We start from the raw sequence: 16,455 nt of genomic DNA, 5'->3' as shown, positions 1-16,455 counted from the left end.
CATCTTTTCTTCAGAGATATGTAGGTAGTTGCTTCGTGAGTGTCTGGGTCCAGATAGCACTCCGGATATTGATTCAGTGCCTGGTATAGGTCCTCATCTATGAGATCCCGGTCTCTGGCAATGTCTTTGGGTAGGAATACACCCAGGGCAGGGTCCAAAATACCCCCTACAGACTCTTGAGCCTGAAGTATGCGTAGAGTTGTATCTCTGTCAATTAACCCCTTCTTCATGGCCTGGCCAGCTGACATGAGCTTGGCAGTATTTGGGTCTCTGTAACCTATAATGGCAGCCTCAGCTGCAAACAACTTCGATTCATCCTTCTTATCCACTACTCCTCTGGCACATGCTTCTTTGACTGTCAGTTTCTGATTAGTTCTGGGGTCAATGATGTGACCTGTGGCTACCTGAGCAACAAGGAGCATGTCAGCACTGTAAGAAGACATCATTTTTTGTTTCTTTGCCTCTGTGAAGGACATTTTCCCTAAGGGGCCAGCTGCAACACCAGCAATTGCCCCTGTCCCATTCAAATATACTTTCTTATCCACAGACACCTCTTTGACTGTTTTCTCCCCCCTCATTAGTTGGTTAAATGTTGGTTTGTCCAGAACTCCGCAGTCAAGCAACTGCTGTGCTGTGACTGTCTTTCGGACGCCATCAAAGAGGAGTTTAGAAGGGTCAGCTTTCTCAGAGACTGGCAGAAGTATCAGGCCTGTGTGAGGCTCTGTCTTGCATCTTTCCCTCAAAGCCCCATAGCTGACCTGATGCTCAGTGTCTGGGTCAAGGTAACACTCAGGCCTCTTGTTTAGAGCTTGACAGAGATCCTTGTCCAAAAGGTTGCGCTTCATAGCTGTGTCTTTGGGTAGGAACACACTGAGGTCGGGATCTAGAATGCCCCCTGCAGACTCCTGGGCCTGCAGCAGACGTAGACCAGTCTTCCTATCAATTAGTCCTTTCTTCATAGCCTCAAACACTGACAGAGGTTTGGCTGCGCTAGAATCCTTGTATCCAACAGCAGCACCTTCTGCTGCAAGCAGTCTGTCTCTATCTTTATTGTCCACCACTCCTTTTGCACACGCTTCCTCTACGGTCAGCTTCTGATTGGTTTTAGGGTCAATGATGTGGCCTGTGGCAGCCTGGGCATCCAGAAGCAGATCTGCACTATCTGAGGGCATGAGCATCTTTTTCTTGGCCTCTGATAAAGACATTTTCCCTAAACGTCCAGCTGTCACACCAGCAATTGGCCCTGTCCCCTTCAGAAAGACCTTCTTTTCCACAGACACCTCTGTGATTGTTTTCTCCCCTTTCATTAGTTGGTTCAATGTTGGTTTGTCCAGGACCCCACAATCAAGCAACTGCTGTGCTGTAACTGGCTTACAAACACCATCAAAGATCAGTTTGGAAGGGTCTTTTCTCTCAGTGATTGGTAGAAGGATGAGGCCTGTGTGAGACTCTGTTTTGCATTGTTTCACTAAAGCCCCATAGCTGGCATCCTGTTCAGTTTGTGGGTTAAGGTAACACTCAGGCCTATTGTTTAGAGCTTGACAGACATCCTTGTCCAAAAGGTTGCGCTTCATAGCTGTGTCTTTGGGTAAGAACACACTGAGGTTGGGATCTAGAATGCCCCCTGCAGACTCCTGGGCCTGCAGCAGACGTAGACCAGTCTTCCTGTCAATTAGTCCTTTCTTCATAGCCTCAAACACTGAAAGAGGTTTGGCTGCACTAGAATCCTTGTATCCAACAGCAGCACCTTCTGCTGCAAGTAGTCTGTCTCTATCTTTATTGTCCACCACTCCTTTTGCACAAGCTTCCTCTACGGTCAGCTTCTGATTGGTTTTAGGGTCAATGATGTGGCCTGTAGCAGCCTGGGCATCCAGGAGCAAATCTGCACTATCTGCGGGCATGAGCATCTTTTTCTTGGCCTCTGATAAAGACATTTTCCCTAAAGGTCCAGCTGTCACACCAGCAATTGGCCCTGTCCCCTTCAGAAAGACCTTCTTTTCCACAGACACCTCTGTGATTGTTTTCTCCCCTTTCATTAGTTGGTTCAATGTTGGTTTGTCCAGGACCCCACAATCGAGCAACTGCTCTGCTGTAACTGGCTTACAAACACCATCAAAGATCAGTTTGGAAGGGTCTTTCCTCTCAGTGACTGGTAGAAGTATGAGGCCTGTTTGAGACTCTGTTTTGCATTGTTTCACTAAAGCCCCATAGCTGGCATCTTTCTCAGTGTCTGGGTCAAGGTAACACTCAGGCCTCTTGTTTAGAGCTTGACAGAGATCCATGTCCAAAAGGTTGCGCTTCATAGCTGTGTCTTTGGGTAAGAACACACTGAGGTCGGGATCTAGAATGCCCCCTGCAGACTCCTGGGCCTGCAGTAGACGTAGACCAGTCTTCCTGTCAATTAGTCCTTTCTTCATAGCCTCAAACACTGACAGAGGTTTGGCTGCACTAGAATCCTTGTATCCAACAGCAGCACCTTCTGCTGCAAGCAGTCTGTCTCTATCTTTATTGTCCACCACTCCTTTTGCACAAGCTTCCTCTACGGTCAGCTTCTGATTAGTTTTGGGGTCAATGATGTGGCCTGTGGCAGCCTGGGCTTCCAGTAGCAAATCTGCACTATCTGAGGGCATGAGCATCTTTTTCTTGGCCTCTGATAAAGACATTTTCCCTAAACGTCCAGCTGTCACACCAGCAATTGGCCCTGTCCCCTTCAGAAAGATCTTCTTTTCCACAGACACCTCTGTGATTGTTTTTTCCCCTTTCATTAGTTGGTTCAATGTTGGTTTGTCCAGGACCCCACAATCAAGCAACTGCTGTGCTGTAACTGGCTTACAAACACCATCAAAGATCAGTTTGGAAGGGTCTTTCCTCTCAGTGATTGGTAGAAGGATGAGGCCTGTGTGAGGCTCTTTCTTGCATTTTTCTCTCAGAGCCCCATAGCTGGCATCTTTCTCAGTGTCTGGGTCTAGGTAACACTCAGGCCTCTTGTTTAGAGCTTGACAGAGATCCTTGTCCAAAAGGTTGCGCTTAATAGCTGTGTCTTTGGGTAGGAACACACTGAGGTCGGGATCTAGAATGCCCCCTGCAGACTCCTGGGCCTGCAGCAGGCGTAACCCAGTCTTCCTGTCAATTAGTCCCTTCCTCATTGCCTCAAACACTGACAGAGGTTTGGCTGTGCTAGAATCCTTGTATCCAACAGCAGCACCTTCTGCTGCAAGCAGTCTGTCTCTATCTTTATTGTCCACCACTCCTTTTGCACACGCTTCCTCTACGGTCAGCTTCTGATTAGTTTTAGGGTCAATGATGTGGCCTGTGGCAGCCTGGGCTTCCAGAAGCAGATCTGCACTATCTGAGGGCATGAGCATCTTTTTCTTGGCCTCTGATAAAGACATTTTCCCTAAAGGTCCAGATGTCACACCAGCAATTGGCCCTGTCCCCTTCAGAAAGACCTTCTTTTCCACAGACACCTCTGTGATTGTTTTCTCCCCTTTCATTAGTTGGTTCAATGTTGGTTTGTCCAGGACCCCACAATCAAGCAACTGCTGTGCTGTAACTGGCTTACAAACACCATCAAAGATCAGTTTGGAAGGGTCTTTCTTCTCAGTGATTGGTAGAAGGATGAGGCCTGTGTGAGGCTCTTTCTTGCATTTTTCTCTCAAAGCCCCATAGCTGGCATCTTTCTCAGTGTCTGGGTCAAGGTAACACTCAGGCCTCTTGTTTAGAGTTTGACAGACATCCTTGTCCAAAAGGTTGCGCTTAATAGCTGTGTCTTTGGGTAGGAACACACTGAGGTCGGGATCTAGAATGCCCCCTGCAGACTCCTGGGCCTGCAGCAGGCGTAGACCAGTCTTCCTGTCAATTAGTCCTTTCTTCATAGCCTCAAACACTGACAGAGGTTTGGCTGCGCTAGAATCCTTGTATCCAACAGCAGCACCTTCTGCTGCAAGCAGTCTGTCTCTATCTTTATTGTCCACCACTCCTTTTGCACACGCTTCCTCTACGGTCAGCTTCTGATTAGTTTTAGGGTCAATGATGTGGCCTGTGGCAGCCTGGGCTTCCAGAAGCAGATCTGCACTATCTGAGGGCATGAGCATCTTTTTCTTGGCTTCTGATAAAGACATTTTCCCTAAAGGTCCAGATGTCACACCAGCAATTGGCCCTGTCCCCTTCAGAAAGACCTTCTTTTCCACAGACACCTCTGGGACTGTTTTCTCCCCTTTCATTAGTTGGTTCAATGTTGGTTTGTCCAGGACCCCACAATCAAGCAACTGCTGTGCTGTAACTGGCTTACAAACACCATCAAAGATCAGTTTGGAAGGGTCTTTCTTCTCAGTGATTGGTAGAAGGATGAGGCCTGTGTGAGGCTCTTTCTTGCATTTTTCTCTCAAAGCCCCATAGCTGGCATCTTTCTCCGTGTCTGGGTCAAGGTAACACTCAGGCCTATTGTTTAGAGCTTGACAGACATCCTTGTCCAAAAGGTTGCGCTTAATAGCTGTGTCTTTGGGTAGGAACACACTGAGGTCGGGATCTAGAATGCCCCCTGCAGACTCCTGGGCCTGCAGCAGGCGTAGACCAGTCTTCCTGTCAATTAGTCCTTTCTTCATAGCCTCAAACACTGACAGAGGTTTGGCTGCGCTAGAATCCTTGTATCCAACAGCAGCACCTTCTGCTGCAAGCAGTCTGTCTCTATCTTTATTGTCCACCACTCCTTTTGCACACGCTTCCTCTACGGTCAGCTTCTGATTAGTTTTAGGGTCAATGATGTGGCCTGTGGCAGCCTGGGCTTCCAGAAGCAGATCTGCACTATCTGAGGGCATGAGCATCTTTTTCTTGGCCTCTGATAAAGACATTTTCCCTAAACGTCCAGCTGTCACACCAGCAATTGGCCCTGTCCCCTTCAGAAAGACCTTCTTTTCCACAGACACCTCTGGGACTGTTTTCTCCCCTTTCATTAGTTGGTTCAATGTTGGTTTGTCCAGGACCCCACAATCAAGCAACTGCTGTGCTGTAACTGGCTTACAAACACCATCAAAGATCAGTTTGGAAGGGTCTTTCTTCTCAGTGATTGGTAGAAGGATGAGGCCTGTGTGAGGCTCTTTCTTGCATTTTTCTCTCAAAGCCCCATAGCTGGCATCTTTCTCCGTGTCTGGGTCAAGGTAACACTCAGGCCTATTGTTTAGAGCTTGACAGACATCCTTGTCCAAAAGGTTGCGCTTAATAGCTGTGTCTTTGGGTAGGAACACACTGAGGTCGGGATCTAGAATGCCCCCTGCAGACTCCTGGGCCTGCAGCAGGCGTAGACCAGTCTTCCTGTCAATTAGTCCTTTCTTCATAGCCTCAAACACTGACAGAGGTTTGGCTGCGCTAGAATCCTTGTATCCAACAGCAGCACCTTCTGCTGCAAGCAGTCTGTCTCTATCTTTATTGTCCACCACTCCTTTTGCACACGCTTCCTCTACGGTCAGCTTCTGATTAGTTTTAGGGTCAATGATGTGGCCTGTGGCAGCCTGGGCATCCAGGAGCAGATCTGCACTATCTGAGGGCATGAGCATCTTTTTCTTGGCCTCTGATAAAGACATTTTCCCTGAAGGTCCAGCTGTCACACCAGCAATTGGCCCTGTCCCCTTCAGAAAGACCTTCTTTTCCACAGACACCTCTGGGACAGTTTTCTCCCCCTTCATTAGTTGGTTCAATGTTGGTTTGTCCAGGACCCCACAATCAAGCAACTGCTCTGCTGTAACTGGCTTACGAACACCATCAAAGATCAGTTTGGAAGGGTCTTTCCTCTCAGTGATTGGTAGAAGGATGAGGCCTGTGTGGGGCTCTTTCTTGCATCTTTCCCTCAAAGCCCCATAGCTGGCATCTTGCTCAGTGTCTGGGTCAAGGTAACACTCAGGCCTCTTGTTTAGAGCTTGACAGAGATCCTTGTCCAAAAGGTTATGTTTGATGGCTGTGTCTTTGGGTAGGAACACACTGAGGTCGGGATCTAGAATGCCCCCTGCAGACTCCTGGGCCTGCAGCAGACGTAGCCCAGTCTTCCTGTCAATTAGTCCTTTCTTCATAGCCTCAAACACTGACAGAGGTTTGGCTGTGCTAGAATCCTTGTATCCCACAGCAGCAGCTTCTGATGCTATTAATCTGTCTCGATCCTTAATGTCCACTACCCCTCTGGCACATGCCTCTGCTACTGTCAGCTTCTGATTGGTTTTAGGGTCAATGATGTGGCCTGTGGCAGCCTGGGCATCCAGGAGCAAATCTGCACTATCTGCGGGCATGAGCATCTTTTTCTTGGCCTCTGATAAAGACATTTTCCCTAAAGGTCCAGCTGTCACACCAGCAATTGGCCCTGTCCCCTTCAGAGAGACCTCCTTTTCCACAGACACCTCTGGGACTGTTTTCTCCCCTTTCCTTAGCTGGTTAAATGTTGGTTTGTCCAGGACACCACAATCAAGCAACTGCTTTGCCGTAACTGGCTTACGCACACCATCAAAGATTAGTTTGGAAGGGTCTAGCTTTTCAGGGATTGGCAAAAGCAGCAGACCTGTCTGAGGCTCTGTCTTGCAACGTTTCTTCAATGCCCCATAGCTGACATCCTGCTCAGAGTCTGGGTCAAGGTAACATTTGGGACACTGCTTTAGAGCTTGATGGAGGTTTTCATCCAAAAGGTTGCGCTTGATAGCTGTGTCTTTAGGTAAGAACACGCTGATATTGGGATCTAGAATGCCCCCTGCAGACTCCTGGGCCTGCAGAAGGCGTATCCCAGTTTTGCTGTCAATTATTCCCTTCTTCATAGCCTCAAACACTGAGATTGGCTTGGCGGTGGTAGGATCCTTGTATCCCACAGCAGCAGCCTCTGCTGTCAATAATTTGTCTTGATCCTTGATATCCACTACTCCCCTGGAGCATGCTTCCTCTACTGTCAGCTTCTGATTGGTTCTGGGGTCAATGATGTGGCCAGTGGCAGCCTGTGCTTCCAGTAGCAAATCTGCACAGTCTTCAGCCAGGAGCATCTTTTTCTTCGCTTCTGTCAAAGACATTTTGCCTTGACTCCCAACTATCACCCCAGCAATAGGCCCAGTCCCTTTCAGATTAACAGTTTTGTCTACAGATACCTCTGGGACAGTTTTCTCACTCTTTTCTAGATCTTTGAATGTTGGTTCGTCTACAACACCACAATCAAGCAACTGCTCTGCTGTAACTGGCTTACGAACACCATCAAAGATCAGTTTGGAAGGGTCTAGCTTTTCAGTGATTGGCAAAAGTAGTAGGCCTGTGTGAGGCTCTGTCTTGCATCTTTTCTTCAATGCTCCATAGCTGGCATCCTGGTCAGTGTCTGGGTCAAGGTAACACTCGGGACTCTGCTTTAGAGCTTGATGGAGGTTTTCATCCAAAATTTTGCGCTTGATAGCTGTGTCTTTAGGTAGGAACACACTGAGGTCAGGATCTAGAATGCCCCCTGCAGACTCCTGGGCCTGCAGCAGACGTAGCCCAGTCTTCCTGTCAATTAGTCCTTTCTTCATAGCCTCAAACACTGACAGAGGTTTGGCTGTGCTAGAATCCTTGTATCCTACAGCAGCAGCCTCTGATGCAATTAATCTGTCTCGATCCCTAATGTCCACCACCCCTCTGGCACATGCCTCCTCTACGGTCAGCTTCTGATTGGTTTTAGGGTCAATGATGTGACCTGTAGCAGCCTGGGCATCCAGGAGCAAATCTGCACTATCTGAGGGCATGAGCATCTTTTTCTTGGCCTCTGATAAAGACATTTTCCCTAAAGGTCCAGCTGTCACCCCAGCAATTGGCCCTGTCCCCTTCAGAGAGACCTTCTTTTCCACAGACACCTCTGGGACAGTTTTCTCCCCCTTCATTAGTTGGTTCAATGTTGGTTTGTCCAGGACCCCACAATCAAGCAACTGCTCTGCTGTAACTGGCTTACGAACACCATCAAAGATCAGTTTGGAAGGGTCTTTCCTCTCAGTGATTGGTAGAAGTATGAGGCCTGTGTGAGGCTCTTTCTTGCATCTTTCCCGCAAAGCCACATAGCTGACATCTTGCTCAGTGTCTGGGTCAAGGTAACACTCAGGCCTATTGTTTAGAGCTTGGCAGACATCTTTGTCCAAAAGGTTGCGCTTAATAGCTGTGTCTTTGGGTAGGAACACACTGAGGTCGGGATCTAGAATGCCCCCTGCAGATTCCTGGGCCTGCAGCAGACATAACCCAGTCTTCCTGTCAATTAGTCCTTTCTTCATAGCCTCAAACACCGAAAGAGGTTTGGCTGCGCTAGAATCCTTGTATCCAACAGCAGCACCTTCTGCTGCAAGCAGTCTGTCTCGATCTTTATTGTCCACCACTCCTTTTGCACATGCCTCCTCTACGGTCAGCTTCTGATTGGTTTTAGGGTCAATGATGTGACCTGTAGCAGCCTGGGCATCCAGGAGCAAATCTGCACTATCTGCGGGCATGAGCATCTTTTTCTTGGCCTCTGATAAAGACATTTTCCCTAAACGTCCAGCTGTCACACCAGCAATGGGCCCTGTCCCCTTTAGAGAGACCTTCTTTTCCACAGACACCTCTGGGACAGTTTTCTCCCCTTTCCTTAGCTGGTTAAATGTTGGTTTGTCCAGGACCCCACAATCAAGCAACTGCTGTGCTGTAACTGGCTTACGCACACCATCAAAGATCAGTTTGGAAGGGTCTAGCTTTTCAGGGATTGGCAAAAGCAGCAGACCTGTCTGAGGCTCTGTCTTGCATCTTTTCTTCAATGCCCCATAACTGACATCCTGCTCAGTGTCTGGGTCAAGGTAACATTTGGGACTCTGCTTTAGAGCTTGATGGAGGTTTTCATCCAAAAGGTTGCGCTTGATAGCTGTGTCTTTAGGTAAGAACACGCTGACATTGGGATCTAGAATGCCCCCTGCAGACTCCTGGGCCTGCAGAAGGCGTATCCCAGTTGTCTTGTCAATTATTCCCTTCTTCATAGCCTCAAACACTGAGATTGGCTTGGCGGTGGTAGGATCCTTGTATCCCACAGCAGCAGCTTCTGCTGTCAATAATTTGTCTTGATCCTTGATATCCACTACCCCTCTGGAGCATGCTTCCTCTACCGTCAGCTTCTGATTGGTTCTGGGGTCAATGATGTGGCCTGTGGCAGCCTGTGCTTCCAGTAGCAAATCTGCACAGTCTTCAGCCAGGAGCATCTTTTTCTTCGCTTCTGTCAAAGACATTTTGCCTTGACTCCCAACTATCACCCCAGCAATAGGCCCAGTCCCTTTCAGATTAACATTTTTGTCTACAGATACCTCTGGGACAGTTTTCTTACTCTTTTCTAGATCTTTGAATGTTGGTTTGTCTACAACACCACAATCAAGCAACTGCTGTGCTGTAACTGGCTTACGAACACCATCAAAGATCAGTTTGGAAGGGTCTAGCTTTTCAGTGATTGGCAAAAGTAGCAGGCCTGTGTGAGGCTCTGTCTTGCATCTTTTCTTCAATGCGCCATAGCTGGCATCCTGCTCAGTGTCTGGGTCAAGGTAACACTCGGGACTCTGCTTTAGAGCTTGATGGAGGTTTTCATCCAAAATTTTGCGTTTGATAGCTGTGTCTTTAGGTAGGAACACACTGAGGTCAGGATCTAGAATGCCCCCTGCAGACTCCTGGGCCTGCAGCAGACGTAGCCCAGTCTTCCTGTCAATTAGTCCTTTCTTCATAGCCTCGAACACTGACAGAGGTTTGGCTGCACTAGAATCCTTGTATCCTACAGCAGCAGCCTCTGATGCTATTAATCTGTCTCGATCCTTAATGTCCACTACCCCTCTGGCACATGCCTCCTCTACGGTCAGCTTCTGATTGGTTTTAGGGTCAATGATGTGGCCTGTGGCAGCCTGGGCATCCAGGAGCAGATCTGCACTATCTGAGGGCATGAGCATCTTTTTCTTGGCCTCTGATAAAGACATTTTCCCTAAACGTCCAGCTGTCACACCAGCAATTGGCCCTGTCCCCTTCAGAGAGACCTTCTTTTCCACAGACACCTCTGGGACTGTTTTCTCCCCTTTCATTAGTTGGTTCAATGTTGGTTTGTCCAGGACCCCACAATCAAGCAACTGCTCTGCTGTAACTGGCTTACGAACACCATCAAAGATCAGTTTGGAAGGGTCTTTCCTCTCAGTGATTGGTAGAAGTATGAGGCCTGTGTGAGGCTCTGTCTTGCATCTTTCCCTCAAAGCCCCATAGCTGGCATCCTGCTCCGTGTCTGGGTCAAGGTAACACTCAGGCCTCTTGTTTAGAGCTTGACAGAGATCCTTGTCCAAAAGGTTGCGTTTGATAGCTGTGTCTTTGGGTAGGAACACACTGAGGTCAGGATCTAGAATGCCCCCTGCAGACTCCTGGGCCTGCAGCAGACGTAGCCCAGTCTTCCTGTCAATTAGTCCTTTCTTCATAGCCTCAAACACTGACAGAGGTTTAGCTGCGCTAGAATCCTTGTATCCAACAGCAGCACCTTCTGCTGCAAGCAGTCTGTCTCGATCTTTATTGTCCACCACTCCTTTTGCACAAGCTTCCTCTACGGTCAGCTTCTGATTGGTTTTGGGGTCAATGATGTGGCCTGTGGCAGCCTGGGCATCCAGGAGCAGATCTGCACTATCTGAGGGCATGAGCATCTTTTTCTTGGCCTCTGATAAAGACATTTTCCCTAAAGGTCCAGCTGTCACACCAGCAATTGGCCCTGTCCCCTTCAGAGAGACCTTCTTTTCCACTGACACTTCTGGTACTGTTTTTTCCCCTTTCCTTAGCTGGTTAAATGTTGGTTTGTCCAGGACACCACAATCAAGCAACTGCTTTGCTGTAACTGGCTTACGCACACCATCAAAGATTAGTTTGGAAGGGTCTAGCTTTTCAGGGATTGGCAAAAGCAGCAGACCTGTGTGAGGCTCTGTCTTGCAACTTTTCCTCAATGCCCCATAACTGACATCCTGCTCAGAGTCTGGGTCAAGGTAACACTTGGGACTCTGCTTTAGAGCTTGATGGAGGTTTTCATCCAAAAGGTTGCGCTTGATAGCTGTGTCTTTAGGTAAGAACACGCTGACATTGGGATCTAGAATGCCCCCTGCAGACTCCTGGGCCTGCAGAAGGCGTATCCCAGTTTTGCTGTCAATTATTCCCTTCTTCATGGCCTCAAACACTGAGATTGGCTTGGCGGTGGTAGGATCCTTGTATCCCACAGCAGCAGCCTCTGCTGCCAATAATTTGTCTTGATCTTTGATATCCACTACCCCTCTGGAGCATGCTTCCTCTACCGTCAGCTTCTGATTGGTTCTGGGGTCAATGATGTGTCCAGTGGCAGCCTGTGCTTCCAGTAGCAAATCTGCACAGTCTTCAGCCAGGAGCATCTTTTTCTTTGCTTCTGTCAAAGACATTTTGCCTTGACTCCCAACTATCACCCCAGCAATAGGCCCAATCCCCTTCAGATTAACAGTTTTGTCTACAGATACCTCTGGGACAGTTTTCTTACTCTTTTCTAGATCTTTGAATGTTGGTTTGTCTAGGACCCCACAATCAAGCAACTGCTCTGCTGTAACTGGCTTACGAACACCATCAAAAATTAGTTTGGAAGGGTCTTTCCTCTCAGTGATTGGCAAAAGTATGAGGCCTGTTTGAGACTCTGTTTTGCATTGTTTCATTAAAGCCCCATAGCTGGCATCCTCGTCAGTGTCTGGGTCCAGGTAACACTCAGGCCTCTTGTTTAGAGCTTGACAGACATCCTCATCCAAAAGGTTGCGCTTGATAGCTGTGTCTTTGGGTAGGAACACACTGAGGTCAGGATCTAAAATGCCCCCTGCAGACTCCTGGGCCTGCAGCAGACGTAGCCCAGTTGTCCTGTCAATTAGTCCCTTCTTCATAGCCTCAAACACTGACAGAGGTTTAGCTTTGGTCGGATCTGGGTAGCCCACAGCCGCACCCTCTGCTGCTAACAGTTTATCTCGATCTCTATTGTCCACTACTCCTTTTGCACATGCTTCCTCTACGGTCAGCTTTTGATTGGTTTTAGGGTCAATGATGTGACCTGTAGCAGCCTGGGCATCCAGGAGCAAATCTGCACTATCTGCGGGCATGAGCATCTTTTTCTTGGCCTCTGATAAAGATATTTTCCCTAAAGGTCCAGCTGTCACACCAGCAATTGGCCCTGTCCCCTTCAGAGAGACCTTCTTTTCCACTGACACTTCTGGTACTGTTTTCTCCCCTTTCCTTAGCTGGTTAAATGTTGGTTTGTCCAGGACCCCACAATCAAGCAACTGCTTTGCTGTAACTGGCTTACGCACACCATCAAAGATTAGTTTGGAAGGGTCTAGCTTTTCAGGGATTGGCAAAAGCAGCAGACCTGTGTGAGGCTCTGTCTTGCAACTTTTCCTCAATGCCCCATAACTGACATCCTGCTCAGAGTCTGGGTCAAGGTAACACTTCGGACTCTGCTTTAGAGCTTGATGGAGGTTTTCATCCAAAATGTTGCGCTTGATAGCCGTGTCTTTAGGTAGGAACACACTGAGATTGGGATCTAGAATGCCTCCCACAGACTCCTGAGCCTGCAGAAGGCGTATCCCAGTTGTCCTGTCAATTATTTCCTTTTTCATGGCCTCAAACACTGAGATTGGCTTGGCTGAGGTAGGATCCTTGTATCCCACAGCAGCAGCCTCTGCTGCCAATAATTTGTCTTGATCTTTGATATCCACTACCCCTCTGGAGCATGCTTCCTCTACCGTCAGCTTCTGATTGGTTCTGGGGTCAATGATGTGGCCTGTGGCAGCCTGTGCTTCCAGGAGCAAATCTGCACAGTCTTCAGCCAGGAGCATCTTTTTCTTCGCTTCTGTCAAAGACATTTTGCCTTGACTCCCAACTATCACCCCAGCAATAGGCCCAATCCCCTTCAGATTAACAGTTTTGTCTACAGATACCTCTGGGACAGTTTTCTTACTCTTTTCTAGATCTTTGAATGTTGGTTTGTCCAGGACCCCACAATCAAGCAACTGCTGTGCTGTAACTGGCTTACGCACACCATCAAAGATCAGTTTGGAAGGGTCTAGCTTTTCAGTGATTGGCAAAAGGAGCAGGCCTGTGTGAGGCTCTGTCTTGCATCTTTTCTTCAGTGCACCATAGCTGGCATCCTGCTCAGTGTCTGGGTCAAGGTAACACTCGGGACTCTGCTTTAGAGCTTGATGGAGGTTTTCATCCAAAATGTTGCGCTTGATAGCTGTGTCTTTGGGTAGGAACACACTGAGGTCGGGATCTAGAATGCCCCCTGTAGACTCCTGGGCCTGCAGCAGGCGTAGACCAGTCTTCCTGTCAATTAGTCCTTTCTTCATAGCCTCAAACACTGACAGAGGTTTAGCTGTGCTAGGATCCCGGTAGCCCACAGCAGCACCCTCTGCTGCAAACAGTCTTTCTCGATCTTTATTGTCCACTACTCCTCTTGCACATGCCTCCTCTACGGTCAGCTTCTGATTGGTTTTAGGGTCAATGATGTGGCCTGTGGCAGCCTGGGCATCCAGGAGCAAATCTGCACTATCTGAGGGCATGAGCATCTTTTTCTTGGCCTCTGATAAAGACATTTTCCCTAAAGGTCCAGCTGTCACACCAGCAATTGGCCCTGTCCCCTTCAGAGAGACTTTCTTATCCACAGACACCTCTGTGACAGTTTTCTCCCCCTTCATTAGTTGGTTCAATATTGGTTTGTCTAGGACCCCACAATCAAGCAACTGCTCTGCTGTAACTGGCTTACGAACACCATCAAAGATCAGTTTGGAAGGGTCTTTCCTCTCAGTGATTGGTAGAAGTATGAGGCCTGTGTGAGACTCTGTTTTGCATTGTTTCATTAAAGCCCCATAGCTGGCATCCTGCTCAGTGTCTGGGTCAAGGTAACACTCAGGCCTCTTGTTTAGAGCTTGACAGACATCCTCATCCAAAAGGTTGCGTTTGATAGCTGTGTCTTTGGGTAGGAACACACTGAGGTCAGGATCTAAAATGCCCCCTGCAGACTCCTGGGCCTGCAGCAGACGTAGCCCAGTTGTCCTGTCAATTAGTCCCTTCTTCATAGCCTCAAACACTGACAGAGGTTTAGCTTTGGTTGGATCTGGGTACCCCACAGCCGCACCTTCTGCTGCTAACAATTTGTCTCGATCTCTATTGTCCACTACTCCTCTTGCACATGCTTCCTCTACGGTCAGCTTTTGATTGGTTTTAGGGTCAATGATGTGACCTGTGGCAGCCTGGGCATCCAGTAGCAAATCTGCACTATCTGAGGGCATGAGCATCTTTTTCTTGGCCTCTGATAAAGACATTTTCCCTAAACGTCCAGCTGTCACAGCAGCAATTGGCCCTGTCCCCTTCAGAGAGACCTTCTTATCCACTGACACTTCTGGTACTGTTTTTTCCCCTTTCCTTAGCTGGTTAAATGTTGGTTTGTCCAGGACCCCACAATCAAGCAACTGCTTTGCCGTAACTGGCTTACGTACACCATCAAAGATCAGTTTGGAAGGGTCTAGCTTTTCAGGGATTGGCAAAAGCAGCAAACCTGTGTGAGGCTCGGTCTTGCATCTTTTCTTCAATGCCCCATAACTGACATCCTGCTCAGAGTCTGGGTCAAGGTAACACTTGGGACTCTGCTTTAGAGCTTGATGGAGGTTTTCATCCAAAAGGTTGCGCTTGATAGCTGTGTCTGTAGGTAGGAACACACTGAGGTTGGGATCTAGAATGCCTCCCACAGACTCCTGAGCTTGCAGAAGGCGCATCCCAGTTATCCCATCAATTATTCCTTTTTTCGTGGCCTCAAACACTGAGATTGGCTTGGCGGTGGTAGGATCCTTGTAACCCACAGCAGCAGCCTCTGCTGCCAATAACTTGTCTCGATCTTTGATATCCACTACCCCTCTGGAGCATGCATCCTCTACCGTCAGCTTCTGATTGGTTCTGGGGTCAATGATGTGGCCTGTGGCAGCCTGTGCTTCCAGGAGCAAATCTGCACAGTCTTCAGCCAGGAGCATCTTTTTCTTCGCTTCTCTCAAAGACATTTTGCCTTGACTCCCAACTATCACCCCAGCAATAGGTCCAGTCCCTTTCAGATTAACATTTTTGTCTACAGACACCTCTGGGACAGTTTTCTTACTCTTTTCTAGATCTTTGAATGTTGGTTTGTCCAGGACCCCACAATCAAGCAACTGCTTTGCTGTAACTGGCTTACGCACACCATCAAAGATCAGTTTGGAAGGGTCTAGCTTTTCAGTAATTGGCAAAAGCAGCAGCCCTGTGTGAGGCTCTGTCTTGCATCTTTTCTTCAATGCTACATAGCTGACATCCTGCTCAGTGTCTGGGTCAAGGTAACACTTCGGACTCTGCTTTAGAGCTTGATGGAGGTTTTCATCCAAAATGTTGCGCTTGATAGCCGTGTCTTTAGGTAGGAACACACTGAGATTGGGATCTAGAATGCCTCCCACAGACTCCTGAGCCTGCAGAAGGCGTATCCCAGTTGTCCTGTCAATTATTTCCTTTTTCATGGCCTCAAACACTGAGATTGGCTTGGCTGAGGTAGGATCCTTGTATCCCACAGCAGCAGCCTCTGCTGCCAATAATTTGTCTTGATCTTTGATATCCACTACCCCTCTGGAGCATGCTTCCTCTACCGTCAGCTTCTGATTGGTTCTGGGGTCAATGATGTGTCCAGTGGCAGCCTGTGCTTCCAGTAGCAAATCTGCACAGTCTTCAGCCAGGAGCATCCGTGTCTTCGCTTCTGTCAAAGACATTTTGCCTGGATTCCCAACTATTACCCCAGCAATAGGCCCAGTCCCCTTCAGATTAACATTTTTGTCTATAGATACCTCTGGGACAGTTTTCTTACCCCTTTCTAGATCTTTAAATGTTGGCTTGTCTAGGACACCACAATCAAGCAGTTGCTTGGCTGTGACAGGTTTCCGAACACCATCAAAGACAAGTTTGGAAGGGTCAACTTTCGCAGCAATAGGAAGAAGCCGAAGGCCTGTGTGTGGCTCTACCTTACATTTCCTCTTCATTGTCATATAGGTTACACCCTCCTCACTTTCTGGGTCTAGGTAGAGTTCAGGCCTTCGATTCAGAGCACGGTATAGATCATCATCAATTAGATTGCGCTCAATGGCTTTATCTTTGGGAAGGAACACACTGAGTGCAGGATCTAGGATGCCCCCCACAGACTCTTGGGCTTGTAGCAGACGTAGTGTTGTGTCCTTGTCAATTAGTCCTTTCTTCATGGCCTGAAATGCTGAAAGGGGTTTGTTTGTGCCAGGGCCACTATATCCGACAGCTGCAGCTTCTGCTGCTAGCAACCTCTCTCTGTCCTCTTCATCAACAACACCTTGATTACATGCCTCTTCAACTGTCAACTTCTGATTAGTCCTAGGGTCAATAATGTGGCCTGTGGCAGCCTGTGCATCCAGT

At 48.2% G+C, this 16,455-nt stretch overlaps 2 protein-coding genes across 2 annotated transcripts in view; both read right to left on the bottom strand.

Annotated features, from left to right (window-relative positions):
• LOC139202740 (desmoplakin-A-like) overlaps positions 1-16,455 on the bottom strand; it is a 37,798-nt gene that overhangs the window by 3,127 nt on the left and 18,216 nt on the right. The window lies entirely within an intron of this gene.
• On the bottom strand, positions 94-16,268 carry LOC139202564 (epiplakin-like). The gene is made up of 3 exons (XM_070832092.1): positions 759-16,268; positions 220-404; positions 94-124 (listed from the first exon to the last, which is right to left on the bottom strand). The coding sequence occupies exons 1-3, from the start codon at positions 16,266-16,268 to the stop codon at positions 94-96; spliced, it is 15,726 nt and encodes a 5,241-aa protein (XP_070688193.1).

The sequence above is a fragment of the Pempheris klunzingeri genome, chromosome 6, assembly GCF_042242105.1.
Source record: "Pempheris klunzingeri isolate RE-2024b chromosome 6, fPemKlu1.hap1, whole genome shotgun sequence".
Taxonomy (NCBI): domain Eukaryota; kingdom Metazoa; phylum Chordata; class Actinopteri; order Acropomatiformes; family Pempheridae; genus Pempheris; species Pempheris klunzingeri.
This window is presented reverse-complemented; position numbering and strand designations above follow the sequence as displayed.

Coding starts and splice junctions, on each gene's coding strand:
- LOC139202564 (XM_070832092.1), bottom strand. CDS start 16,268: ATGAAGAAAGGACTAATTGACAAGGACACAACACTACGTCTGCTACAA. Junction 405..758: donor ACCCAGACACTGAGCATCAG/GTCAGCTATGGG, acceptor CTTGTTGCTCAG/GTAGCCACAGGTCACATCAT. Junction 125..219: donor GGCCAGGCCATGAAGAAGGG/GTTAATTGACAG, acceptor TCCTACCCAAAG/ACATTGCCAGAGACCGGGAT.